Here is a 16,830-nt window from a genome sequence, read left to right as displayed (position 1 = left end):
CCGCGATCGAGTCCACGGCATCCACGACCGGACTCACAGGGGTCCCGACTGGCACGCGAGCACTCCGGCGGCGCACTGACGATGGCAGGGCGGCAAATTTAAAGGGACGTACAGGTACGCTTATTTGCCTGCCCGTGCCATTCTGCCGACGTACATCGGCGTGCGCCGGTCGGGAAGTGATTAAGGAGTCAAAAGAATAACCTCTGTGGTGTTCAACCTTAATGTACATCTTTGAGGCAAAAGAATCAACACACTGCACCCGTCCCAAGCTCTCCTCTCCTTATCTACTCAAAGCCAATAGGGCCGATATATATATATATATATATATATATATATATATATATATATATATATATATATATATATATATATATATATTCTCTCTCTCTCTCCCCCGGGGTCATTAACATACTAATGTCGGAGCTGTTTGGACTGAGGGATCAAAGGAGGTGGTTCATTAATTCATAGACTGAATGGCACCCGGTAGTTTAGACTTGAAGCCTGGGCATTTTAGAAGACTTCAGTATGAGCCAATCAGAGTGGGAGCCAACGAGAACCAATGAACATTTAGACTTCAGAATTAGCCAATCAGAAGTTCACTATGTGATAGACACAGTGAGTGCCGGTTCACACTAGTGCGATGCGAGAAACCTGCGAATCAACTGCGGGTTCCCACATCGCACTCGACACGCACGGCAGGTCACACTGCAATATGCCAACTGCTGACCAGTGAACTATTTATACTATATATATATATAGAAATGGTAAGTGACATTTGAGTAATAACCTGTAATTATGTATTTGGGTTACATTTCAATTACATTAATTTTTTCTTATTTATTTGTAGGCTGATAATCCAGTAACCACAGGAGACTTCGTTCAAGACTATAGTTCTTTGAGTCAAGAGGAAAGAGTAAGTTATATCACTATTCATATTGTTAATTAACTATTGTTAATCTTTTAGAATTATTAATGTGCATGTATATATGTGTGTATATATATATATGAGATTTTTTTTTTTTAATGTAAAGAATAATGACCTATACTTGTCTGAGTCTGTCTAATATTTTATATACCATTTTCTAAGTTCAAAGTTTTATTTTCAATCAAAAAAATAAGACTGTATTAAAAAAATATTAAAGTAAACTATATTTTTTTTAATATTTTACACTTTTATTTTTATTTTTTCATTTATTTTAGCGCAATATGTTAATAAAACAGTTATTAGCCCGGTACCCGGCACGAGACAGTGATCCTGCCTTCCCAAACAACCCAACGGTTCCTTCTTCCAGTCTAGCTTCTTCTACCTCAGAATCACAAGACGCTGCGGATGAGCGAATAGGCAACATCCACTGGTGTCTGTGTCAGGGCTGTCTACCAATGCCTACCCGAGGGGAATCGGTCTGTTGTAGGGAAATAGACGAGGTAGAAGGATGCATACCAGAAGGAAGGAAATGTATAACAGAAGCAGATCTGTTCTGTTCTCAGATAGCTACAGAGGAACACGTCCGACTCATGTTTACCGTATTGTATTTAGAGGGCCGACCTTTTGTGGACCCCGACAACAACAGGTAAGTAACTAACTATAAAAATTATTCATTTATATAATTATTCATAATAAAAAGTACTCTGATTTTAAACCTTCTTTTTTTTTTTTTTTAGACTCATTGCTTTATATTAATTTTATTATTATTATTATTATTTTTTTAAGGAGATTACGTAAAACTGCCTATCGTACTTTTATCGCTTGGATCTACGGATTTTTAGGGAAGAAGAAGCGAAGGGTCATCCCATCATGTGCTGTTAAAATTGTGCGTCAGATTTTTCCTGATCCAAATAGGACATACGTAGGATTGCTGTACTCAGATGACTATGATGCCTCAGAAATGGCTTTTCATTAAAGTTATTTTTTGTTTACATAACTTTTTTTTTAATGTTTACTGATATTTGTTTACTTTTTTTTGTATTAAAATTTTTTTCTCTTATCAATTAATAAAGTAAAATTTAAACTAAATAATCTTTGAATTTTTTTGCAGATGCTAAATGTTCCTAATGATTGTGATACGAATAAAGAACATAAGCATATACCGTATATACTCGAGTATATGTCGATCCGAATATAAGCCGAGGCCCCTAATTTACCACAAAAAAAATGGGAAAACTTATTGACTCGTGTATAAGCCGAGGGTGAGACATGTCTATCCATCCCTGTGTCCAGCCTACCTGTGTCCTGTGCCTCTTTGTCCTTCTGCAGCGATCTGCATGTAAAAACATACGGCGGCCATGCCAGGATCGCCGCACCTCTTCTCCTCGTTTGTAACAGACAGCGGCCATTCCACTGTTCAAAAGCCGCGCCTCCGTCTGTGATAGGCGGAACACTCAATTTCCCAGCAGTCAGTGTTCCGCCTATCACGGACATCCTCTCATCCTCGTCCGTAGTATGAGGATGAGAGGATGTCCGTGATAGGCGGACCACTGACTGCTAGGAAATTGAGTGTTCTGCCTATCACAGACAGGGAGGCGCGGCTTTTGAACAGTGGAATGGCCGCCATCTGTCTGCACGACACGCTGATCAGGTAGGCAGACGGCGGTGACTCGAGTATAAGCCGAGGGGGGCACTTTCAGCCTAAAAAAAGGGGCTGAAAATCTCGGCTTATACTCGAGTATATACGGTAACATTAAATCTCAAATATATAAAATTCATTTTTTTAGAAGATAAATTTATTGAGAAGAAATTTCACAAAAAAAGTATACAACATTATATAAACAACTAAATCAACATATATACAACTAATATATAATATTTTTTATATACTTTACAATAAGATTAAAGTTTTTTATTTTATTTACATAATAAAACAAATATATGACTTTTCTAGCTTCATTTTTCACCAGTTGGAAAGCGCGTCATATGTTCTCTCACTGCCGCAATTGTTTCTGGCCTTTCCACTGGTGCAATGTTTTTGGGCATATGAACATTTTTGAATGTCCATGAACTTGTTATTGTCCCCTCAATAATAGAAATGTTTGCCAGCATTAGTATGAATTTTTTCAAAAACATTCTGAACGATCCATTTTTGCGACCTCTGGGAAACTCCAGGTTTTTCTTTTCCGCCAAAAACTCCTCACTAAGGATGAGCTGAACACCCCCCCCTGTTCGGTTCGCACCAGAACCTGCGAACAGACCTAAACTTTGTGTGAACTTTAGAACCCCCATTAAAGTCTATGGGATTCGAACGTTCAAAATCTAAAGTGCTAATTTTAAAGGCTTATATGCAAGTTACTGTCCTAAAAAGTGTTTGGGGACCCGGGTCCTGCCCCAGGGGACATGTATCAATGCAAAAAAAAGTTTTAAAAATTGAAGTTTTTTCAGGAGCAGTGATTTTAATAATGATTAAAGTAAAACAATAAAAGTGTAATATTCCTTTAAATTTCATACCTGGGGGGAGTCTATAGTATGCCTGTGAAGGGGCGCATGTTTCCAGTGCTTAGAACTGTCCCTGCACAAAGTGTAATTTCTGCAGGAAAAAGTCATTTAAAATCACTCGCGGATATAATGAATTGTCGGCTCCCCGTATTACAGAGAACACTCATTAAGTAATTGATTTAAAAAAAAAAGCGTTGGGTTTCCCCCAAATTCAATTACCGGTCTGGTATGGATATTAAGGGGAAAATAAATAAAAAATTGACATGGGGTCCCCCTAAAAATCCATACCAGACCCCTTATCCGAGCACGCAACCTGGCAGGCTTCAGGAAAAGAGGGGGGGGGGGGGTGAGAGAGCGCCCCCCCCTCCTGAACCGTACCAGGCCACATGCCCTTAACATTGGGAATATGCTTTGGGGTCCCCCCAAAGCACCATGTCTCCATTTTGATGGGGACAAGGGCCTCATCCCCACAACCCTGGCCGGTGGTTGTGCGGGTCTGTGGGCAGGGGGCTTATCAGAATCTGGAAGCCCCCTTTAACAAGGGGACCCCCAGATCCTGCCCCCCCTGTTTAAAATGGTAAGGGGGTACAAAAGTACCCCTACCATTTCACAAAGAAAGTGTAAAAAATAGTTAAATAAGACAAACGCACTTTTGAAAAAGTCCTTTATTAAAAAATTTAATAAATAAAAAAAGATTCCATCGGTGGTAATCCACTCTTGCTATCCAGCGACAGATGATCATCTCTCCGGGGTCCAGCGATGGTTGATCTGATCCAGCGACGGGTGATCTCTCAGTCCAGCACCACCGCTGGAATCTTTTTATTTTTACCAAGTGTCAAAAGTGTTTGTCTTATTTAACTATTTTACACTTTCTTTGTGAAATGGTAGGCGTACTTTTGTACCCCCTTACCATTTCAAATGGGGGGGCCAGGATCTGGGGGTCCCCTTGTTAAAGGGGGCTTCCAGATTCTGATAAGCTCCCCGCCCGCAGACCCCCACAACCACCGGCCAGGGTTTTGGGGATGAGGCCCTTGTCCTCATCAACATGGGGCTTTGGGGGGGACCCCAAAGCATCCTCTCAATGTTGAAGGCATGTGGCCTGGTACGGTTCAGGAGCAGGGCGCTCTCTCATCCCCCCTCTTTTCCTGCGGCCTGCCAGGTTGCATGCTCGGATAAAGGGTCTGGTATGGATTTTTAGGGGGACCCCCACGTCATTTTTTTTTTACATTTGATGCGGGGTTCCCCTTAATATCCATACCAGACCTGAATGGCCTGGTAATTGAATTTGGGGGAACCCCACGCTTTTTTGTCATCAATGACTTTCAATGAATGTTCTCTGTATTATGGGAGCCGACAATTCATTATAGCCGTGAGTGATTTTAAATGACCTTTTTTCTTGCAGAAATGACACTTTGTGCAGGGACAGTTCTAAGCATGGGAAACATGCGTCCCTTCACAGGCATACTATAGACACCCCCCAGGTACGAAATTTAAAGGAATATAATACTTTTATTTCACTTTAATCATTAAAGTCACTGCTCCCGAAAAAAACGCAGTTTTTAAACCTTTTTTTGCATTGATCCATGTCCCCTGGGGCAGGACCCGGGTCCCCAAACACTTTTTAGGACAATAACTTGCATATTAGCCTATAAAATGAGCACTTTAGATTTTGAACGTTCGAGTCCCATAGAATTTAATGGGGTTCTAAAGTTCACACAAAGTTTAGGTCTGTTCGCAGGTTCTGGTGCAAACTGAACAGGGGGGTGTTCGGCTCATCCTTAATTATATACTTTACAATAAGATTAAAGTTTTATTTACATAATAAAACAAATGACTTTCCTGGTGCCTCCATGGCAGCATACCTGTGATAAGCTCTGCCCCGGAGTCCTCCCCTCAGGATAGTTAATAGCTTATAAAAATGAACACCATATCCCCCCCAGCATTCTCCTTTTTTCCCCCATACCTGATGGATAGTGTCAGTACGTGGTCTTGCCTCTGCCTACTGCAGCTTCTGTCTGGGTTCTGGCCTCTCCCAGATGCAGTCCCCTGTCTTGGGTTGCTAATTAGCGCTGGTAAGAGGGGAGCCCCTTCTGAGGGCCTTTAGGGGCAGCAGCAGCTTCCTAAATAGGGCCAACAGTCTGCAGGCAGGCGATGTAGGCCTCTGTAGGGGCAGGTAGGGGCTCGCTCTCGAGTCGACTTCCTTTTTTTTTTATTTATTTTTTTTTACTCCTTTCCCCCTTCTTGGTGTTTTATATAATAATATATATAAATTTCTTTCTCCTACATCACGGGACACAGAGACTCAGTAATTACTGGTGGGTTATAGGGTATCACTAGGTGATTGGACACTGGCACACACTAGACAGGAAGTTCAATCCCCCATATAACCCCTCCTCTTACTGGAGGTACCTCAGTTTTTTTCGCCAGTGTCTTAGGTGTTGGTCACAAGTAAAGATGTGCTGTGCTGAGCTCCGCTGGAATATCCTTACTGGGGCCAGCTATGCAACCGGATCCATTCAAGGTGTCTTTTCCAGGCCAAATTGGATGGTACCCGGGCCTCGTGTCCGAAGAAACAAGGTTTTACCTGTAACGCTTCTCTTTTTAGAGAGCTGGACCCTGGGATCCAGTATTTGTTTTTTTCAGCCATATTCAAGGGGGCCCCAGTCTCTGAAGGTTTTTTTCCTAACGGAGCCGACCGTGAAAGGTGAAGATTGGGTCTGTTTTTCAGACCCTGCAGCTGGATAAGCTCTTCAGCTTCTCAGGATGAGAAAATGTTGGTGCAAATTCTTGCTGGATTGGTCCGTTCCACGTTTAAGTTACCCGTACCTGAGTCAGTTAAAGAACCCACTTCTTCTCTGGGTTCACTGAAACCTCCTCAAACTGCACATGCTTTTCCTGTTCATGGTTTGCTGGAAAGGCTTATCTATTCTGAGTGGGATCACCCAGATAAACATTTTTTTTTCCTCCTAAAAAGTTTTCTACACTTTATCCTATGGAGGAAAAATTGACTAAGATGTGGGGTATACCGGCAGTTGAAGCCGCCTTTTCCTCTGTAAACAAAAGCCTGACTTGTCCTGTTGACAACGCTCAGATGCTTAGGGATCCAACTGATAAGAAAATGGAATTCCTATTTAAAAATGGTTTCTCCTTGGCAGGTTCAGTAGCACAACCTGCAGTGGCAGCAATTGGAGTCTGTCAATATTTGAGAGACCATGTTAAACAGGTGCTTAAAGTTTTACCTGAACAGCAAGCCCCGGGGGTTAGTTAACCTTCCAGCGGCTCTGTGTTTTGCTGTTGATGCTATCAGTGATTCCATCCTTCAGGTCTCTCGCCTTACGCTTGGATTGATACACATGCGTAGAATCTTGTGGCTTAAAAATTGGTCAGCCGAATCGCCATGTAAGAAACTCCTGGCGGGATTTCCCTTTTGTGGTGAAAAACGGTTTGGAGAGGACTTGGACAATTATATCCAAAGGATCTTTAGTGGGAAAAGCACCCTTTTACCGCTCAAGAAAAGGAGTAAACGTTCCTCCTTTAAACAGGCACTTTCTCCAGTTTCAAGGCCATCAGCCTCCAGGCAGTCATGACGGCCTTCTCCGTCAGGCTCTAAGGTTAAAACTCAGTCAACCCCAGGGACAAAAGAAGTCCTGGGGGAGAAGGTCGTCAACACAAAACGCTAAAACCTCCTTTATGAAGGGGCGCCCCCGCTCACTCGAGTGGGGGGAAGACTATTAAAATTCTCAGGGCTCTGGCAGGAGGAATTTCGGGACAAATGGGTGGTCTCCAAAATAACTCTAGGTTACAACCTAGAATTCTGAATATTCCCTTCTTGTTTCCTCTGATCAAATGTACCCAGAGACCCAGAGAAAAAGAAGTCTCTCCTTCTAGCGTTGGAGCGACTATTGTCGCAAAAGGTTATCTGCGGGTTTTTGTCTTCAGATTTACCGAAACCATGTAGTATAAGGTCGGACCTTGGGGGTTTTGGTTTGTGTGCAATCAGGTGGGCCATTCACTACATGGTTTTGGTGGGTCTAGGGACGGGAATCGGCAGGGGGTCTGGTGGTGTGTATGGGGCTTTATCTTTAAAGCCTGGTACACACTATGAAATTATCGGACAAATGATCGTCTGTTTTTTTTTGCATGCTGGTCTCCATATTGAAAATAAAGAGGTTTCTAAAATTATGAAAATTTTTGTACGACATAATAAAAATGCGGAAGTGATGTATTGTATTTTCAGATGAAAACTGTGCCGATTAAACAAAAATCATATGAAAAAAAAAAAAAGAAGTCTCTCCTTCTAGCGTTGGAGCGACTATTGTCGCAAAAAGTTATCATGGTAGTTCCCATGAAAGAGCAGGGAATGGGGTTTTATTCAAACCTTTTCTCGGAAACCGAAGCCAAACGGAGATGTCAGACCCATTCTAGATCTCAAAGATCTAAACCGATTTCTTGAGGTTAGGGAAGATGGTGGCTTCATTCGAAGCAGTTCCCTACGCTCAGTTTCATTCAAAGCTACTGCAAAACAGTATCCTATTGGCCTGGAACAAGAAGGTTCAGGCATTAAATTTTCCGATGCATCTGTCCCCTATAACGCGTCGAAGCTGGTGGTTGATACCCGAAAAACTGCGGAAAGGAAAATCCTTTTTACCAGTTACCTGGACAGTGGTAACAACAGATGCCAGTCTTTTGGGTTGGGGGGCAGTCCTGGAACAGTCGACTGTCCAAGGGAGATGGTCCAGGACCGAAAGGGCCTTACCCATCAACATTCTGGAGATCCGTGCGGCGTATCTAGCCCTAAAAGCCTGGACACTCAGGTTGCAGGTTTGCCCTGTCAGGATCCAGTCCATCGATGCCACAGCAGTGGCTTATATCAATCACCAAGGGGGCACCAAGAGTCGTGCAGCTCAGGAAGAAGTAAACCAGATCTTGATCTGGGCAGAAAGACATGTGCCATGCATATCGGCAGTCTTCATTCCGGGGGTAGAGAACTGGCAGGTGGACTACTTGAGCCGCCAGCAGTTAGTCCCAGGGGAATGGTCTCTCCACCCCGATGTCTTTTTGGCCATATGCCAGAGATGGGGGGGTTCCGGATGTAGATCTCTTTGCGTCCAGGTTCAACAACAAGGTCGACAACTTTGTGTCAAGAATGAGGGATCCTCTTGCATGTGGGACAGATGCGTTGGTTACTCCATGGCATCATTTCTTTCTGATTTATGCATTCCCTCCTATTCTGCTACTGCCAAGACTGCTTTGCAGGATCAGGCAGGAAAAGAAGTCGGTGCGTCTGGTGGCCCCAGCATGGCCCAGAAGAGCTTGGTATGCAGAAATAGTGAAGACAGCGGTAGGCTCTCCTTGGACCCTACCGTCCCGTCCAGACCTGCTATCCCAGGGACCGGTATTCCATCCTACCTTACAAACGTTAAATTTAACGGTTTGGCTATTGAAACCCACATTCTGAAGAATCATGGGCTTTCGGGCCCTGTGATATCTACCTTGATTAATGCAAGAAAGCCAGCTTCAAGAATGATTTATCATAGAGTCTGGAAATCATATGTCTGCTGGTGTGAATCCAGGGGTTGGCACCCCAGAAAATATGTCATAGGCAGAATCCTTAAATTTCTGCAAAATAAGTTAGAGATGAAACTGGCCTTGAGTACCATCAAGGGCCAAGTCTTGGCCTTATCGGTTCTGTTTCAACGTCCACTTACTTCAAACTCTTTGGTCCGAAGCTTTATACAAGGGGTAACGTGCCTTAATCCTCTAGTTAGGGTGCCTCTGAACCCCTAGGATTTGAATTTGGTTCTGTCAGCTTTACAAAAGCAGCCTTTTGAACCGATACATCAAATTCCCTTAGTTCTGTTGACAAGGAAATTATTTTTTCTGGGGGCCATTTCTTCTGCCAGAAGGGTATCAGAATTAGCGTCTCTCTCTTGTAAATAACCGTATCTGATTATGCACAAGGATAGAGTGGTGTTATGCCCTCATCCTAGTTTTCTACCGAAGGTGGTCTCAGGTTTCATCTGAACCAAGATAATGTTCTGCCTTCCTTTTTTCCAAATTCCTGTTCTACGGAAGAGAAGTCACTACACTCTTAGGCTTTGACTGCTCTCACTGCATCCAATCTGGAAGCGACCGCTCAGGTTCGCTAAACGGATGTTTTGTTCGTATTGCCAGAGGGTCCTAAGAGAGGACAGGCAGCATCAAAATCTACCATTGCTAAATGGATTCGACAAGTAATTGTTCAAGCTTATGGTTTGAAGCAAAAGATTCCGCCTTTTCAGATCGAGGCGCACTCCATGAGGGCTATTAGTGCTTCATGGGCGGTGCATCAACAGGTCTCCATGGCTCAAAACTGCAAGGCCACGACCTGGTCATCAATCCATACATTCACCAAATTTTATCAGGTGGATGTGAGAAGGCATGAGGACATCGCCTTTGGGAGTAGTGTGCTGCAGACAGTGGTACAGGGTCCTCAGGTCTGGGTACACCCTATGTTGTGTGGTTCCCCTCCCCTCAGATAGCATTGCTCTGGGACATCCCACCAGTAATTACTGAGTCTCTGTGTCCCGTGATGTACGAGAAAGAAAATAGGAACTTTATAACAGCTTACCTGTAAAATCCTTTTCTTTTGAGGTACATCACGGGACACAGAGGTCCCTCCCCTCTTCTAATACACTTATATTGCTTTGCTACAAAACTGAGGTACCTCCAGTAGGGGGAGGGGTTATATGGGGGGATTGAACTTCCTGTCTAGGGTGTGCCAGTGTCCAATCACCTAGTGATACCCTATAACCCACCAGTAATTACGGAGTCACCGTGTCCCATGATGTACCTCAAAAGAAAAGGATTTTACAGGTAAGCTGTTATAAAAATCCTATTTTTCTTTTTACTGCGTGTGTAGCATACCTTTCTTATTTCCCGGGCTCCTGTGTATCCGATGAGCGCCTGAGTGTGGAGCGCCGTGCCTCTGTGTGACTTATTGCTTCTGAAAGCTGCAGATTGGCGGTGGGGCAGCGTGTCCGTACGACGCATGCGCGGACGTGTGTAGAGGTCGGCGCCATTTTTGTTAATGGCAAAGATTGCCGTTTTTGCCCTTCGGCGGCGATTGATGGCCTTGGGGGAAGAGAGGAGTCAGGAGTCTCCTCCCCCTTTTTCATTTAAACGGGGAATAGATCATTTAGCGGCAGGCTGTCTCAGTATAAGTCCTGCCTAGTGGGTGTTCCTGCGCTGCTCTGCTGTCTGCTTCTGGTAAGTGTAGTAACACTATGTGTCAATTCTGGAAGCCTATTTTATGTATTTATTTATGGAGTTTTCTGGAGGATGGTAAAAAAAAATACATTTCTTTTAACCTGTAGGACATTGTGCTTGGATAGCGATATTATTATAGTCGACTGTTTGTATTTTTGGGATTTTTTTTTTTTGATTCTGACTTTTTTCCCCAAAAAATAAAAAGGGGAAAATGTGTGTGTATGTATGTGTGTGTGTATATGTATATATGTATGTATATATATATATATATTAACTTTTTTTTTTTTTTTTTTTTTTGGGGGTGAAAGCCTTATCCATCTTCCTCCTATACATTCCTTTTTAGCTTCGGTCCAGGCGCCTTCAGTCCCTGCTTGCCTTTACAATTATTATGAGTCAACCGCTGTTTGACCAAGACCCTCGCTTTCTTAGGTAAGGGCACGTACTGTACATACGTATATATGTGTGTGTGTGTGTGTATATATATATATATATATATGTACAGTCAGGTCCATAAATATTGGGACATCGACACAATTCTAAACTTTTTGGCTCTATACACCAACACAATGGATTTGTAAATGAAACGAACAAGATGTACTTTAACTGCAGACTTTCAGCTTTAATTTGAGGGTATTTACATTCAAATCAGATGAACAGTGTAGGAATTACAACGGTTTGTATATGTGCCTTCCACTTTTTAAGGGACCAAAAGTAATGGGACAGATTAACAATCATCCATCAAACTTTCACTTTTTAATACTTGGTTGCAAATCCTTTGCAGTCAATTACAGCATAAAGTCTGGAATGCATAGACATCACCAGACGCTGGGCTTCATCCCCGGTGATGCTCTGCCAGGCCTCTACTGCAACTGTCTTCAGTTGCTGCTTGTTCTTGGGGCATTTTCCCTTCTGGTTTGTCTTCAGCAAGTGAAATTCCAGCTCAATCGGATTCAGATCAGGTGATTGACTTGGCCATTGCCTAGCATTCCACTTCTTTCTCTTAAAAAACTCTTTGATTGCTTTCGCAGTATGCTTCGGGTCATTGTCCATCTGCACTGTGAATTGCCATCCAATGAGTTCTAAAGCATTTTCCTGAATATGAGCAGATAATATTGCCCGAAACACTTCAGAATTCATCCGGCTGCTTTTGTCAACAGTCGCATCATAAAAAAATACAAGAGAACCAGTTTCATTGGCAGCCATACACGCCCACACCATGACACTACCACCACCATGCTTCACTGATGAGGTGGTGTGCTTTGGATCATGAGCAGCTCCTTTCCTTCTCTATACTCTTCTCTTCCCATCACTCTGGTACACGTTGATCTCGGTCTCCTCTGTCCAGAGGATGTTGTTCCAGAACTGTGAAGGCTTTTTTAGATGTTGTTTGGCAAACACTAATCTGGCCTTCCTGTTTTTGAGGCTCACCAATGGTTTACATCTTGTGGTGAACCCTCTGTATTCACTCTGGTGAAGTCTTCTCTTAATTGTGGACTTTGACACACATACACCTACCTCCTGGAGAGTGTTCTTGATCTGGCCAACTGTTGCGAAGGGTATTTTCTTCACCAGGGAAAGAATTCTTTGGTCAGCCCACCACAGTTATTTTCCATGGTCTTCCGGATCTTTTGGTGTTGCTGAGCTCACCGTTGAGTTCTTTCTTTTTAAGGATGTTGCAAACAGTTGATTTGGCCACACCTAATGTTTTTGCTATCTCTCTGATGGGTTTGTTTTGTTTTTTCAGCCTAATGATGGCTCTCTTTACTGATAGTGACAGCTCTTTGGATCTCATATTGAGAGTTGACAGCAACAGATTCCAAATGCAAATAGCACACATGAAATGAATGCTCGTCCTTGTATCTGCTCCTTGTAAATGGGATAATGAGGGAATAACACACACCTGGCCATGGAACAGCTGAGTAGCCAATTGTCCCATTACTTTTGGTCCCTTAAAAAGTAGGAGGCACATATACAAACTGTTGTAATTCCTACACCATTCACCTGCTTTGGATGTAAATACCCTCAAATTAAAGCTCAAAGTCTGCAGTTAAAGTACATCTTGTTTGTTTCATTTCAAAACCATTGTGGTGGTGTATAGAGCCAAAAAGATTAATATTTTGTCACTGTCCCAATATTTATGGACCTGACTGTATATGTGTGTTTTATAAAAGAAAAAGGGCTAAGAGTGCCCTGCGCTGTTACTCTCGTTTCAGCCCTATACACCAGAATACGTCTAATCAGACTTCTGCCCGTCACAGTGGACGCTCCCAACCTAGCCCAAGACACAGTCGATTGACTAGCTCCCAGCATTATTCCAAAGGGAAGTTGTCTTCCCAAAGACATTGGTCGATCAGTCCATCCAGACAAGAAATCAAAGAGTGCAGAGGGTGTGGTGCTACGCCTCTTCCAGATAAACGGATCTGCAAAGACTGCTTACAGGGGTATGTGAACCAGGAGAGAGCCGAGGTTGAGCAAGTCACAGATCTAATCAAGAGAGTTGTCAAGGACTCTTTAGCTGAGAAAATGCATACAAACCCCGCTCTGCATGATACTTCTGGCGGGCAGTTGCAGACCTCGGAGTTAGCCACCCCTGGCCCATCTTCTGCAGGCCTTGAAAGCTCCGCACCAAGCCCACCCCCCCTCCCAGGAGACAGGGGCGACTCAGAGGATTCCATTGATGAATCAGAACCCTCTGGCTTCAATTTTGCACTAGGGCAACCATTTGTCTCGGCTGTCAAGCAAGCGACTGGTTGGGAGGAAGCTGAAGAGCCCCCCCCAAAAAAGCAAAAACTCTCTTCCCGTTTTTATAGAAGAAGCAAATTGTTTTTCCCTTTCTGGAAGAATTGAAAGAACTTATGGAAGGGGAATGGAGAAGGACGGACAAACGTTTCTCCTTGAATAGGCTCCAGAAATTATATCCTCTGGCGGATTCGGACGCAGCCCTCCTGGACACCCCTCCGGTAGTTGAGGCTGCGGTTGTGCAGCTAGCAAAAAACGTTACCCTATGGAGGATTCAGCATCCTTTAAAGACCCACTGGATAGAAGCATAGATGCTGACCTAAAGTTAGCCGGGAGAGCCTGCAGGCCGGCTGTGGCCTTAGCTTCAGTCTCTAACGCAGTCAAAGTGTGGACGGAAAATATTGAGACATCTATTTGGGAGGATGTACAGAAAGAGGACATCATAAAAGCTTTAGATGAATTCAAATTATTGGTGGATTTCATTGGAGAGGCCGAGATTGATTCCATGCGATATTTGGCCAGAGCGATGTTGCATACAGTCATGGACAAGCGAGCATTGTGGCTGAAGCCGTGGGCGGCCGACATGGCATCCAAACAAAATTGGTGTAAAATTCCATTTGACGGGAAGGCTTTCTTCGGTGAAAGGCTGGAAAAGGTGATATCGAGAGTTACTGGGGGTAAATTGGGGTTGCTTCCCCAGGATAGCAGAGTGAGGCGCTCTCGAGTTGTGTCTTCCAAATTCCAGTGGTCCAGAAATAAAAATTTCAAAAACTTCCGGCAAAATAGGGACTCCATAAAGAATTGGAGAAGCACTCAGGCCACATTTTTGAAGGTGAACAAGCAGAGAAGTCTTCCCAGCACCCAGGAAGGGACAAAGTCCTTTTGACAAACGGCCCACCCCACCAGTAGGGGCCAGGTTGGGGAAGTTTGCAGAGATCTGGTTGCACAAGTGCAAGGACCCCTGGGTAGTGTCTATGGTCAGATTTGGGCATTTTTGGACGTTTCAAGAACGACCACCTCAAGACTCATTTAGTCCAACAAAAATTCCTACTTCGCCCCAAAAAGCGGAAGCTCTACAAAGATACCTTCAACTCCTACTAGTACAGCAGGCGGTGATTCATGTTCCTCCCGCCGAAAGATTCACAGGATTCTACTTTCCTCTTTCTTACCCCCAAAAAGAGTGAAGAGTGGAGACCGGTAGTGGATCTGAAGAGACTAAACCAATTTATTCAGCTGGATTCTTTCAAGATAGAGTCCTTGCAGATGATCATCCAGACGATTCAACTAGGAGACTGGATGATCTTGGTGGATTTTCAAGATGCTTACTTTCATGTGCCCGTGCTACCAGCCTTCCGAAAGTTTTTGAGATTAGCAGTAGGCTCAACACACATCCAATTTCAATGCCTTCCTTTTCGGCGTGTGCACATCGCCAAGGATATTCTCGAAGGTGTTAAGTGCAGTTCTGGCACCCCTCAGGGAAAAGGACTTTGTGTTTTCCATTTTTTTAAACGACATCCTACTGCTAGCGTACAGTCGGGACCAATTGATGGTTCACGGCCAGATTCTTCTGTCCACCCTGAAGGAATTTGGATGGTTAATAAACAAATAAACACAGAAAAGAGTTTCCTGATTCCGACTCAAGTAATGGTTTACCTCTTTGACACCAAGGAAGGGATAGTGCGCCTCCCCCCAGAAGGTGATGGCAATCACCCAGAAGATGCGCCATGTAAGAACGCTCTCTCACCTGTCAGTGTCAGATTGCTTAAGTCTGATAGGGACCATGTCAGCTTGAATACCGATGGTACCCTGGGCCCATTGGCATTTGAGGACTTTTCAATGGGGCTTTTTGACACAATAGAAGAGGAAGTCACTATATTAAAGAATAGTGATTTCGAAAGCCATGAGGAGGGGTCTGCTTTGGTGGACAAGAGAAGACATTATCTCGAAACCTCGTCTTCTGCGGTGTCCCTCCTGGACCATTCTTACCACAGATGCCAGCTCAAAGGGGTGGGGAGCACACTGCGATCACCTGGAGCTACAAGGAAGATGGGATGTCCCCACGGAGGGAATAGTCTCCAATGTCTTGGAACTTCGAGCAATTTATTTGGCACTGGTGAATCTGAGAGAACGTCTTCAGAAACAAGTCCTAGGCTGGGTGGACAACAGAGCAGCAGTAGCATATATACAGCGGCAGGGAGGAACCCACAGCATTTCGCTGTTGAGAGAAGTAGAGCCTATCATGTTGTGGGCATAGAGGAATCTGATGGATTTGAAGGCGGTCTACTTCCCGGGCCATCTAAATCAACAGGCGGATCATCAACAGACAACAACGAGTGGTCTCTACACCCAGCAGTGTTTAGGTGGATCATGAAATTGCAGAGGCCTCCAGAGATGGACCTGTTCGCCTCCCCAGCAAACGCAAAGTTACCAAGATTCCTATCCCACCTTCCTCCTTCCAGGGCAGAAGCGGTAGATGCCCTATCAAGCCCTTGGCATTGCAAGACGGCGTATGCGTTTCCTCCCAGACCCTTGATTACGAAGTTTCTGCTCCGATTGACAAGGGAGCCAGTCAGGATGGTGGCGATTCTTCCCTATTGGCCTAAGAGGCCATGGTTCCCCTGGGCAATGAACCTCAGAATATGTCCTCCGTTCAAGATACCGATATTACCACAACTGCACAAGGAAAGTTTGTCCATCCAGCCCCACACAAGCTGAACCTACATGTTTGAATCTTGAACGGGAAAAGTTCCAAACCCTAGGTTGTTCGGCGGATGTAATTTCAACTCTATTAAAGGCTAGAAACCCCTCTACAAATTACATCTACTCTAAGATATGGAATACATTTCAACAGTTTGCTGGCAACAGATGGTCAGATCCAACTATGCCATCCACCGCAGTAATCTTAGAGTTTTTACAGTCCGGATTAGACCTGGGGCTCAGTCTAAGCTCGTTTAAAGGTCCAGGTGGCAGCTATTTCTGCGAGCACCCAGAAAAGATGGGCAGAGGAGGCACTCATTGTACAATTTTTTTTTTAAGGCAGTCAAAAAAAATTCGCCCTCCACTAAAGCGCTCCTTTTCGGCCTGGGATCTGCCTCTGGTTCTGGAATGTCTAATGGCTCAGCCGTTTATCCCCTTAGAAGCAGCTTCACTTTCAAACCTGACTCTTAAAACGGTTTTCCTAGTGGCTATAAATTCAGGAAGGAGAGCCTCAGAACTGCAAGCCTTGGGAGCGGAAAAGGAACACATTAGCCTTTTTCCTGGACAGGGTAGAGTTACGAACAGTACAAGGATTTGTCCCTAAAGTTTCTTCTCGTGTCATTCTCTCTGATGCCTGGGCACTGCCTACATTTTACAGATCCTCATTCTGGGACACTACAAGAGTTGGACATTTCCAAGGTTTTAACACGCTACTTACA

The 16,830-nt window shown here is 44.0% G+C and overlaps 1 protein-coding gene across 1 annotated transcript in view; it reads left to right on the top strand.

Annotated features, from left to right (window-relative positions):
• Window positions 1-16,830, top strand: part of LOC143975957 (uncharacterized) — a 55,587-nt gene that overhangs the window by 26,574 nt on the left and 12,183 nt on the right. The window contains 3 exon segments of the mRNA XM_077478485.1: window positions 848-913; window positions 1,201-1,571; window positions 1,712-1,847. Coding sequence (XP_077334611.1) covers window positions 848-913; window positions 1,201-1,571; window positions 1,712-1,847 — 573 coding nt within the window.

This window comes from Lithobates pipiens, unplaced genomic scaffold (assembly GCF_037356315.1).
Source record: "Lithobates pipiens isolate NorthernLeopardFrog02 unplaced genomic scaffold, aLitPip1_a1.2 Scaffold_13, whole genome shotgun sequence".
Lineage (NCBI taxonomy): Eukaryota > Metazoa > Chordata > Amphibia > Anura > Ranidae > Lithobates > Lithobates pipiens.
Note: the sequence above shows the minus strand (reverse complement) of the source record. Positions and strands in the feature narration are given on the sequence as shown.